The sequence below is a fragment of the Erythrolamprus reginae genome, chromosome 4 (genome assembly GCF_031021105.1).
Source record: "Erythrolamprus reginae isolate rEryReg1 chromosome 4, rEryReg1.hap1, whole genome shotgun sequence".
NCBI lineage: Eukaryota > Metazoa > Chordata > Lepidosauria > Squamata > Dipsadidae > Erythrolamprus > Erythrolamprus reginae.
Window position 1 is genome coordinate 136,629,319 of NC_091953.1, and position 12,500 is coordinate 136,641,818.

The 12,500-nt window shown below is 41.2% G+C and overlaps 1 protein-coding gene across 2 annotated transcripts in view; it reads left to right on the forward strand.

Annotated features, from left to right (window-relative positions):
• The window catches only part of AKAP11 (A-kinase anchoring protein 11), a 51,813-nt gene that overhangs the window by 5,578 nt on the left and 33,735 nt on the right, over positions 1-12,500 (forward strand). For both annotated transcript variants that reach the window (XM_070751387.1, XM_070751388.1), the window contains exons 2-3: positions 9,405-9,671; positions 10,418-10,518. In XM_070751387.1, coding sequence (XP_070607488.1) covers positions 10,459-10,518 — 60 coding nt within the window. In that variant the 5' untranslated portion in view covers positions 9,405-9,671; positions 10,418-10,458. The remainder of the gene's footprint in view (positions 1-9,404; positions 9,672-10,417; positions 10,519-12,500) is intronic.

Consider the following 12,500-nt stretch of genomic DNA (forward strand, 5'->3'; position numbering starts at 1 on the left):
AATCTCATGCTGAAGATTATTGCAGTTTAATCCCTTCTAATATCCCTCCACTCAGTAGGATTGGGTTGCACGATTATCCTGATATTGTAGACGAAAGATTTATTCTGTTGTGGGTCATCTAAGGTTGTGTTTCTTAGCAAATCGCAAAAAAATCAAAATTGTCTGTTGTGGGTCCAAGGTTAGTTCAACGACAACGACAAGCGATGTGGTCTTGTTATGATTTGGACTGAAACTTTGCAACTCAGGGATTTGTTTTCTTCCGGCAATTTACTCCCACATGCTACCAACATAGTAGGGCTAGTAACTAGTTGCTGCTTGTAAGGATTGTGTTCCCTGCATGCAGCAGTCATTTGTTTGGGAACTTTGCAAAATCCAAATGTCAAGATCTGATGGTGTTTCATCTTTGATGAGGCGTCTTAAGGTTCCTGGGGCTTTGTTCAATAATAATAATAATAATAATAATAATAATAATAATAATAATAATAATAATAATTTATTAGATTTGTATGCCGCCCCTCTCCGAAGACTCGGGGCGGCTCACAATATTGGCTTTCATCAGCATAAAAATGCATCCACCTTAACACGTCAAAAGCTTTTTTGATTCGTAAAACCCTTTAAACCAAGAAGGTTGGGAGCAAGGAAGATGTTTTGGAAGTGTTCACCACCTTGAGTTATTTGGTGAAATAATGAAGGCGGATACAAATAAACAAACAAATCAATAAAAGATCACATGAAGATAATTTAGATAAATAAAACAATATTTTGATGGTATAAATTGCTATAGCTGTGAGACCTTCCTCAGAGCCAAATTGCGTTTTGCGGGTCAAAGTTCTATTAGCTATTTGATACACAGAGAGGGGGGGGGGTTATATGTATGTATAACATGTATGCATGTATATGTGTGTGCGTAAATATATGCATACATATGTGTGTATATGTGTATACATATAGACACATGTATTATAAAAATCCAATAAACTAAACTTAAACTTATATATATATGTTTATATACACACATGTATTATATATACACACATGTATCATATTTGTGTGTATATGTACGTAACAAAATGATTCATTCCTGTCTGTCCGTCCATCCATCCATCCATCCATCCATCCATCCATCCATCCATCCATCCACCTATTTATCTATCGATCGTATCTGTAATTTGCACTATAATTACTCCATCCATCCATTCATCCAAACTATTCCTTCCTTCCTTTTCCTATCTATCTATCTATCTATCTATCTATCTATCTATCTATCTATCTATCTATCTATCTATCTATCTATCTATCTATCTATCTATCATCTCTCTAATATATCTCTAATCTGTCACTAATCCATCCATCCATCAAAAATATTTCTTTCTGTCTGTCTGCCTGCCTACCTGTCTGTCTGTTTCTGTCTATCTATCATCCATCCGTCCGTCCGTCCGTCTGTCTCTGTATTAATCATTTTGTTTGTATAATGCATGCCTAGCTCTGTTTAAAAAATCACCTAGAAGAATAGGTTGTTAATTTTGTTTTTAGCAAAGTTACTCATTTTTTTCACACGGTAAAAAAAGAATATCTTATTTTTTCGCACAGTAGCATCCAACGGTCAGAAAGAGCCTGTTTTAGGGTCTGGGTGGTAATAATATCCCCCCTCCCCCCCTGTCTTCCTATCGGACAGTCTTGGTTATCTGCAGTCAGGAAGTCATCATAAATAGACGGTCTAATTTTGTCTCCCTGGGAAAGGTGAGAAGTCGAGAACCTCCGCGGAATTATAATTGTGTTTTTAAAGGATTAGGCAAAGCGGAAACCTCCGGCTGATATTCCTTTCCCATCAGATCATGCGGTCCGATATAACTGGCTATTTCCGAACAGGAACTGGCATTGCTTGTGTGGCTGTTGAGAACGGTGTCAATTGCGGGTTAGGATAATTTCACTCTCGCTGCTCTGGATAAGATTTAACGGAGGATGGAATTCAGGTTTTAGTAGCAAATTCGGTGAGTTAGGTGTGGATTGCAGCCTTCAAAAATCAAATGCGTAGCACTAATTTGGGTTATAATGCAGAAAGAAAGAGAGAGAGAGAGAGAAGAAAGAAAGAAAGTAGGAAAGAAGGAAGATAGACAGACAAGGAAAGGAGGGAGGGAAGAAGGAAAGAAAAATTAAAGAAAAAGGAAAGAAAAAGAAAGAAAGGAAAGAGAGAGAAAAAGAAAGATAGATAGAAAGAAAGAAAGTAGCAGGAAGACAGACAGACAAGGAAAGGAGGGAGGGAAGAAGGAAAAAGGAAAGAGAGAGAGAGAGAAAGGAAGATAGAAAGAAAGTAGAAGGAAGACAGACAAGGAAAGGAGAGAGGGAAGAAGGAAAGGAAAGAAAGAATGTAGGAAAGAAGGAAGGCAGAAAAGGAAAGAAGGAAGGGAAGAAGGAAAGAAAAAGAAAGAAAGGAAAGAGAGAGAAAAAGAAAGATAGAAAGAAAGAAAGAAAGTAGCAGGAAGACAGACAGACAAGGAAAGGAGGGAGGGAAGAAGGAAAGAAAAAGGAAAGAAAGGAAAGAGAGAGAGAGAAAGAAAGATAGAAAGAAAGCAGAAGGAAGACTGACAGACAAGGAAAGGAGGGAGGGAGGAAAGAAAGAAAGGAAGGAAGATAGACAGACAAGGAAAGGAGGGAAGGAAGAAGGAAAGAAAAAGGAAGAAAAGAAAGATAGAAAGATAGAAAGTAAGTACGAAGGAAGACAGACAAGGAAAGGAGGGAAGGAAGAAGGAAAAAAGTAAGAAGGAAAGAAAGAAAGTAGGAAAGAAGGAAGATATACAGACACATAAGGAAAAGAGGGAGGAAAGAAAGGAAGAAAAATGAAAGAAAGAAAGAAAGAAAGAAAGAAAGAAAAGAAAACAGGCAGGACCATTATCTATTGATGATTGTTGGTAATTTCTCGGTTTCAAAGAGCGAGCTAGCAGCACGCGTTTTATGGTAACAGACTGGATGAGGGCAGATAAACTATAATTAAATTCTTTTAATGAGTTGTTTGTTTTCTAACTAGGTAATGTGTGTATGTTCCAAAGGAAACTCTGTTGCTTCTGAACTTGTGTGCAGTTGGTTGGCACTGCTTGCGGAGAGAGACACACAAAAAATGCACCTGTTTCAATTGATTCACAATATGCATTATTATTATTATTATTATTATTATTATTATTATTATTATTATTATTATTTATTTGTCTATCAAATTGATAGACCAGAGGTGCTGCAATTGGTTGTTTGGATGGAGATGGACAGATGGATAGTAGTCCATATCTTTGTAAGTACACAGTTACCGATTGTGTTATTTTGTTTTTCCTGGCAAGAAACAATTGGCTTAGACTTGCCTGCGTTGTTAGGAGAACTAGGGATTATTATTTTTATATATGGTTGTGGCTGCGTGACTATTGTACGTGCAAAAAATGAAAAATACAGCGATGGAATGGCTGGTGAAGATGACACCACTAGTAGCTATGGCAGAATTAGGTTGTTTTGAGTAGAGAAAAATCGACAATTGCATTTGTCAATGCTAGGAAACTTTTATGGACTGTTTGTTGAAAAAAAAGAGAAAAATGAACTTGCGATTTTTTGAGTTTGAAGTTTAGAAAGTGAGCATATGGAAAGAAGGAGATTATGATGTAACTGTAAAATGAGAGGATAAAATATAAATGCATTTACAGTATAACCACTTTCCAAAAGATAAGAACCTTCCTTCCTTCTTCCTTCCTCCCTCCATTCCCCTCCCCTCCCCTCCCCTTCCTTTCCTGTCTTTTCTCCTCCCTCCCTCCCTCCCTCCATGCCTTCCTTCCTTCTTTCCCCTTCCCTCCTCTTTCTGTCTTTTCTCCTCCCTCCCTTCCTTCCTCTTCCCTTCCTCTCTTTTCTCCTTCCTTCCTTCCTTCCTTCCTCCCTTTCCCCCTTCCCTTCCTCTCCCTTTTTTCCTTCCTTCCTTCCTTCCTTCCTTTTCCCCTTCCCTTCCTCTCCCTTTTCTCCTTCCTTCCTTTTTTCCTTCCCCTTCCCTTCCTCTCTCTTTTCTCCTTCCTTCCTTCTTTCCCCTTCCCTTCCTCTTTCTTTTCTCCTCCCTCCCTCCTTTCTTTCTTTCTTTCTTTCTTTCTTCCCCCCCTCTTATTTTCTTCTTTTAGTACTTTTCTTCTATTGTGGTAGGTTTTTTTTAATCTTGTTAACAATTTTCTCCATTAAAAAACGCAAGAAAGAAACCACCTAGTTAGGTTCGGCAAGTAATGCCGCCTCTGATGTTGTGGCAGGAGCTTCCTTTGGTGCTAGGAAAGGATTAACTAGGATTAGACCATCTTTTTGCAGCCATCTGTCCTGCCTTCCTGAGCATTTTCCACACCCTGTTTAAAAGAGAGGGGATTATAGGTTTGGTTGTTAATTTATTACACTCTCCTGCAACAGAGCCTCTGGAGAAATTACTTCCAAGATTTGAACACAACAACAATGAGTGTGCAATAAGTATTCGCTAGTTTCTGTTTAAGACCAAGTTGGTTTCCAGATTCGCTGATCAAAAGTTCCAGACTTTTTAATGTGTACATTAAAAAATAAAAGGGAGTTTTATCAGTCCCGAATCATCCTGTGTTCAGTTTTAGGAGTGTTGAATTCAGGGTTTTATATCCCGAAAGAAGGAGAAAGTGCAGGAAATAAAAGAGGGAAGGAAAAGAAAAAAATATTTTAAAAGGGATTTCTGATCATCTTTATAGCAGTTACAATCTATATCATTCCTCTCCCTCTGCTGTTTTCTGATGCTTCTTAATGTTTGTTGGCCACCTGTTGTCCAGAAATGTGTATTTTTATTTATTTAGTATTGCAATATTAAGAAATAGTTTTAAGGTTAGTTTGCAGCGTGTGATGCACAATAAGAAGATAAATAATTCTGTGATATAAATAAAAGGGAAAGAGATTTTTTCCCCTTTCATGTTAGCTTTTTTCTTTCTTTCTAGAATCCCCCCCCCCCAAATGGAAGAAAACAGTGGTCATTTCTGACCAATTGTGTAAAAAGGTTATAAGATTTTTTTTTTACCATTAATTAAGCTATTCGGAATTTTTTTTAAAAGAACATGCCCAGTTTTGTCTCTAAGCTGACCTTAAACTTCACTTAGATCAGCAACTTTTAAATATGTGGACTTCAGTTCCCAGAATTTTCCAGGGAGCAACATAGAAAAACAGAAAAAGGGAGTCACTATTACCATTGATTGGCAGGAGCCAAAAGCATGTAATTCTAATGCTGCTTTGCATAAAATGAAAACAGTATTTAAGTAAGAGCAGCATCTACTCAAAATTATCATTGCAGGGTAGGGAGGTTATATTTTGCCATAGAGCCATGGGTTCACCATCACAGGGAGAGACAGACAGACAGACAGACAGACAGACAGACAGACAGACAGACAGACAGACAGACAGACAGACAGACAGACAGAGACATACATACATACATACATACATACATACATACATACATACATACATAGAACTAGATATATAGATGCATATATATATATGTGTGTGTGTGTGTATGTGCATGTATGTATATGTATATATGTATGTATGTATGTGTATGTATGTATGTATGTATGTATGTATGTATGTATGTATGTATATGGCCCCATGTTCAAATCCCATCAGGGTATGGCTACCTGATGAAGGCAAATAAGCCCAAAATAGATCTATAGTAGTCTCCCTTCCTTTTCATTATCAGCAAAATATGCTACACACGCACACACACACACACATACACACATAAACACACACACAAGTTAATTGACTGCTTTTTAATGTAATGGGATTTTAGCTTATAGCTTTAACTATTAGATTTGTACACATATTGTTTTTGTATTGTATTCTGTGAACGGCATACAAATCTAAATAGTAATAATAATAATTAATAATAATCATAATAATAATAATAATAATAATCATAATAATCATAATAATTTGCCGCTACATCACGCAGTCCTAGGTGCTTGGGAAGCGCCCGACTGGTGATGAAATACGAAATCCAGGGTAGTGATCTCGTTTGCTGTGTTGTACTGACATAATAATAATAATAATAATAATAATAATAATAATAATAATAATTCGCCGCTACATCACGCAGTCCTAGGTGCTTGGGAAGCGCCCGACTGGTGATGAAATACGAAATCCAGCATAGTGATCTCGTTTGCTGTGTTGTACTGACGACATAATAATAATAATAATAATAATAATAATAATAATAATAATAATAATAATAAAGAGAGAGAGAGAGAGAGAGACAGACAGACAGACAGACAGACAGACAGACAGACAGACAGACAGACAGACAGACAGACAGACAGAAAGAGAAAACAGAGACAGAGATAGATATATAGAGGTATAGATACATAGACAGACCAGAGAGCCACTGAACATTTGACTTTAAAAAAACTAGTTTTACAACCGGTGGGTTTCTACTCCTTGGGTAAGGAAGGAAGAAGCAGGTGGTCCTTAACTTACAACCCTTTGCTTGCTTTGCTCCCACCGGAGGAGGAGGAGGGATAAGCGTCTTGGGGACGTGACCTTGGAGCTGCCCGGTCTTTTAAGGCCACAAAATTGTTTTCTGAGAACTGGGCTGAAATCCTATTCCAGAGAACCGCCACCATTTCCTACATTAGCTGGAGATTTATGTCACTCTTGTCGAGGGTTCTGGAAAGGCCAACAACCAGCGGAGAAACACAATTATGGCCTTTTTTATTTTTTGTTTCAGTCCAGCCAATTCAGGATTTTTTAAAAATTCTTTGCATTATTGCTATTTGCTGTATTTGAGGCTTGGTGGCTTTTTAATCTCCTACGTAAAAAATTGAGGTTTCAGGCAACAACATAAGTTACTGAAGGAAAGTTAAAAAAAAACCAAAACCAAATTATACTGTCTTAAAAACTAGTATTTCCTAAAACAAATTATACTGTCTTAAAAACTAGCATTTTCCTTCCTTGGGGCTATCTTGAAGGGTGTTATCTCCATTTTCCTGAGCAATAAATACCCTTACTTTATTACATGTTGGCGGTTAGTAGCCTTTAGTATTTCGATTTATTTCTTGTTGCAGAGAAACGTATTCCTTTTTAATTGCTTTGTTCTAGCTTTCTACAGCAGAAGAGTTTGGAAATGTTGGAAATAAAAGTCGCAAGTGACTAGACCTGGCTTTCAAGCACGGGCTCTTCTCAACTTACAACGTTTCGCTTAGTGACGCTTCAGAGTGAAACAAGGGACGACTGTTTTCCCACACTTATGACCGTTGCAGTGTGAACAAAATTTGGATGCTTGGCAACGTGCTCTTTCTAATGAAATAAAGATGAAGGTGATTGAAGGTGAGAAAACAGAGAGCTGTTTCAATCATCTTCATTAGAAAAAGCACATTTTTTCCATCTCTCTCTGTTTTCTCACCTTCAATCATCTTCATTTTTATTTCATCAGAAAGAATACTTTTTTTCCTATCAAATAGGTTATTTTTGTGATGGTTTCTTTTCAAGTAAGGCTTCAATTTCACCTGGTCCACTTGACAAAGAATGACCAGTAGAGTGATGGCGAACCTATGGCACATGTGCCACAGCTGGCACGCTTGAACCATATTGGTGGACACGCAACCCTATGTCTGTTCCCGCATGCATGTGTTAGCTAGCCAGATGATTTTCGGCCTTGGGGAAGGCCATTCCAACATCTGGAGGCTTCAGCAACGTGTCCTGAAGCCCAGAGTACAAAAAACGCCCAGCAGGAAAAACTGGAACTTTAGTAAAACAGACTTCCGGTTTGCCCATAGTGCTGTTTTTCACACTCCAGGGTTTCAGGAAGCTTCTCTGAAGCCTCCGGAGTGCGAAAAACACCCAACGGGCAAACTGGAAGTTTGCAAAAACAGACCTCTGGTTTGTCTGCTGGGCATTTTTCACACTCCAGGGCTTTGGAAACATCCCTGAAGCCTTCTGGAGTGCAAAAACTCCCAATGGGCAAACCGGATGTTTGGAAAAATGGACTTGGAGTAGGTAGGGGGGACGCTAAGCTTTGCCGCGAAACTGGTCTCAGTGCTCTCCAAGCTGTGGAAGCGGCAGGACGTCAGTTATTGTAAACCTCTGCACGCCGACCGTGTCACAAAACAAATGGAATGGAAATTTCAAGTGAACTTTTGCAACGTATAGGAATTGAACCTGATTATTTGGACAACGTCATCACTGGTGATGAAACCTGGGTTTTTGAATACGACCCAGCAACAAAACGCCAAAGCTCTGAGTGGACACTGACCAGTCCCCCAAAAAGGCAAGAATGAGCAAATCAAAAGTGAAAACAATGCTCATTGTCTTTTTTGACAGTAAAGGAGTGGCCCATAAAGAGTTTGTTCCTCAAGGACAGACAGTGAACGCTGCCTACTACGTGGATGTGCTGGAAAGAGTCCCAAAAGGGTCATCAGGACGAGAAAAAACATTTCCGCTACCTGGCAACTCCATCACGACAATGCGCCTTGCCCCAACGCGCTACGAGTCCGCGGGTTCCTGGCCAAACACCAGGTGCCAATGCTGCCCCCCCCCCCCCCATAGTCCTGACATCTCTCCAGCAGACTTCTTTTTGTTCCCTCGGATTACGGCAGCCCTGAAAGGAACCCATTTTTCGTCCATAGAAGAGATCCAATCAGCTGTGACGAAGACCTTGTGAGAGGTCCCCGAAGATGCCTTCCAGGGCGCGTACTGGTCATGGCAGAGTCGCTGGAAAAAATGTGTAGAGGCCCAAGGACAGAACTTTGAAGAATTTTAAGTGTTTGTGCAAATCTGTTCAATAAATTACTTTTTTTAAAAAATAATTGCATTAATTTTGGAACGTACCCTGTAGGTAGCACAACAGGCAAACCGGAAGTCCGTTTTTCGAAACTTCCGTTTTGGCCGTTGTTTTACTGTCCCAGATTTCAGTGAGGCCTGTGCGCATGTGCGAGGATGAAAGGGGGGTTGGTTGGTTTGCACACAAGTAAAGGGGCAGTGCGTGGGTGTGCACATGCATATGAGGGGGTGGGACGGGTGTGGGCACACGTGGGGGTTCACACCAAAAAAACAGTCCACCATCGCTGTTCTGGTAGCTACCATACGTTCATTCTTGGCGGAACAATGAATAGAGGGGGAGAAGTGTTCCCTGTTGAATAATGTTTGGCCTCACAAAGTCATATTTTCTTGGGAATAATTAATTTATTGATTTACTGATTAACTGATATTGATTTGTTGATTTGATTTATTGATTTGTTGACTTATTATTTAAATTTATAGGCCACCCAACTCCTTCAGGACTCTGGGAAATGTACAACAATTTTAAAACAATATAAAAAAAAACAATGAAAAACGCATCAAAATAAAAAAATCATTTATGGTTTTCTCCAACATGTTTGTTTCTTCTTTTCAAGATTGCAGCATGTAGCGTGTAGAAGGCCTCGAAGGCTCTCATGGAGAAAAATGGCAAAGGGAAATCCCATCTCCTGCTAAAGCAGAGAAGAAGACACGACGCAGCATGGACCTTCGTCAAGGAGAGGCCCTAGGGTGTTGATGGCCACCAAGCATTTGCGTTTGGGTAATAAGCGTGATTGGCTGTTTTGGCTTTGCCGCTGAAGATCTTGAGATGTTATCTTGAACAGAAGAAAAAACTCAGAGACATCATCAAAGTAGAATCTCAGGTGAGTTCATTTTTTCTCTTCCTTAATAATTTTTACTTGGTGGGATTTCAGAGGGCTTCTTGGTCCCAACTCTTAACTTGTGCTATTGATTTCTCCTCCTCCTTCCTCCTTTTTTCTTCCTCTATCACTTCTTCTCCCTCCTCCTCTTCTTTCCCTTCCCCCTTCCTCCTTTCTCTGCCTCTTCTTCTTGTCCCTCCTCTTCCCCCTCTTCCTCCTTCCTTCTTCCTCCACCTCATCTTCTCCTTCCTCCTCCTCTTCTCCCTCCTCCTCCTCCTCTTCTCCCTCCTCCTCCTCCTCTTCTTCCCCTTCCCCTTCTCTGCTTTTTCTCCTTCCTCTACCTCTTCTCCTTCTCTTCCTCCTCCTTCCTCTACCTCCTCCTCTTCTCCTTCTCCTTCTCCGCTCTTTCTTCTTCCTCTATCTCTTCTCCCCCTCGTCCTCCTCCTTTCTTCTCCACCTATCCTCCTCCTCCTCCTCCTCTTCTTCTCCTTCATCTTCTCCGCTCCTTCCTCTTCCTCTCCTCCTCCTCCTCCTCCTTTTCTTTCTCCTCCTTCCTCCTGCCTCTATCTCTTCTTCTCCCTCCTCTTCCTCTTCTCCCTCCTCCTCCTCATCTCTTTCCTCCCTTCCTCTTTCCTCTACCTCTTCTTCTTCTCGCTCTTCCTCCCCATCCTCCTTTTTTTATTAACTTGAAATTGTACTTTGTAGTCAGTGGTGGGTTAATAAAATGGCACAACCTGTTTTTGTTTTAGAGATCCTTGAATACACCCGTGAAAATAAACATTAGAACGACATGGACAATCCCATCAGGATCCAAAGCTGTCAGAAGAATCCTAGAGGACCAGTGAGAAAGGTAAAACCTGGGTCTTCATAATATTCGTTTGGCTGAGCTATTTATTTGATGGTTCACGATAAAAGGTTTTTTTTTCTTTACTTGGTTAAGGAAAGAACGTTTCAGACAGTTTGGCAAAACAGCTTCTATGTAAGGTTTAATAAACCCCACTTAAGTCCTTAAGTCAGCCTTGAAAAAGAAATTTGGGAGTCCATGACTTGACCAAGTCCATTCAGAGACAATGAGATACAGTGATCCCTCGAGTTTCGCGATCTCGATCTTCGCGAAACGCTATATCACGATTTTTCCACCCGATGACGTCACTCTCTTCCTTCCTTTCTCATCTTTCTTTCTCTCTCTCTTTCTCTATCTTGCTTCTTCCTCTCTCACACTCTCTTCCTCCCTCTCTCATCTCTTTCTTTCCTTCTCTCTCTTTCTCTATCTCTCCCCCTCTTGCTGGCGGGCGGCGGGTGGGGGCATCAGCGAGGAGCCGGGGTTTCCCCTTTGCGTGGGCGGCTGGGAAACCCCGATCTTCGTCTGCTTGCTGCTGCTGCGCCGAGCAGATCAGCTGCTGGGCGGCCAAAGGAACCTTCCCTGGGTCTTCCCCCTCTTGCTGGCGGGCGGGCGAGCGGCGGGCATCAGCGAGGAACCGGGGTTTCCCCTTTGCGTGGGCGGCCGGGAAGACCCAGGGAAGGTTCCTTTGGCCGCCAGCAGCTGATCTGCTCGGTAGCGCAGCAGCAGCGAGGAGCCGAATCGGGGTTTCCCCTTTGCGTGGGCGGCGGGGAACGCAAACTCCACCATCTACGCATGCGCGGCCATAGAAAAAAGGGCGCGCATGCGCAGATGGTGTTTTTACTTCCGCAACCCTACATCGCGAAAAATCGATTATCGTGAGGGGTCTTGGAACGGAACCCTCGCGATAATAGAGGGATCACTGTATTTCCTCTCTGGAGATTTGGAAACAATTTGGCCATAACGCAACCTCAACCACACTTGATTTTCCTTTTTTCTGGGTTGAACAGGAATAGTTTTTCTTATTTTCCGTGAGTTCTTGTCTCAAATATCCTTGGATAGCCTCATCTGGCCTTTGCTGGAAACAGCAATTATAATAATTTTTTAAAAAAAAAAAAATATTGAATTTTTAAAACAATACAGGAGTATTTTTCCAAACTTCCGGTTTTCCCGGTGTTGTGGTTAGCTCTGTCCCAGCTCCTGCCCCAAGGACTGTGGATGTGGGGGAGACATCCACATGCCTCAGGCCTGTTTTGCCCCCCCTGTGGAATCTGTTGATGAAGGCTACTCTGACCAAGAAGACATGAGTGACAGGGAGGAGGAGAGTGGGGCAGACAGCTCAGAAGGAGATCAATTATCTAGCTCCTCCTTGGATTCGGAACAAGAGTTAATGATGCAGCCACGCATGCGGAGAGTGATGCATAGGCAGCAACAACTGAGAGATTATTATCAAAGAAAATGAGGCCACCTGTGGTTGGGTGGGGCTGGGGTCATTAGTGAGGATGCTATAAATAGCAGCCTGTGGGTTTGGCCATTGTGGAGGATTATCTGATCGTTGTGTTTCGTGACTGCTTTACTGACTTTGACCTTTGTGTGCTGATTTTTCCCTGCTTTGAAACTAAACCAGAGCAAAGTGTGTGTCACTTTGTGAAAGAAAAAGGACTGTGAATTGCCTCACAGCTGCAAGCTAAGTATCACAGAACTGATAAGGGGCTTGTACAAATTACCAGGAGACGAGGGCTCTTGGCTATACCAAAAGAGGGCTTAGGTTAAGTGAATTTTCATTATAAAGAACATTGTTTTGAATTTTCAAACGTGTGTGTGTCTGAACTTTGTACCTGTGAATTTTCGGGAGGATTCTACCAGAGAGCCCGACAGAAAACCCGTTGTGCTTATTTTTGCACTCCGGAGGGTTCAGGGAAATTTCCTGCAGCACCAGAGTGCCAAAAAACAGCACAATGACAAACCGGAAGTGCATTTTTCCGAACTTC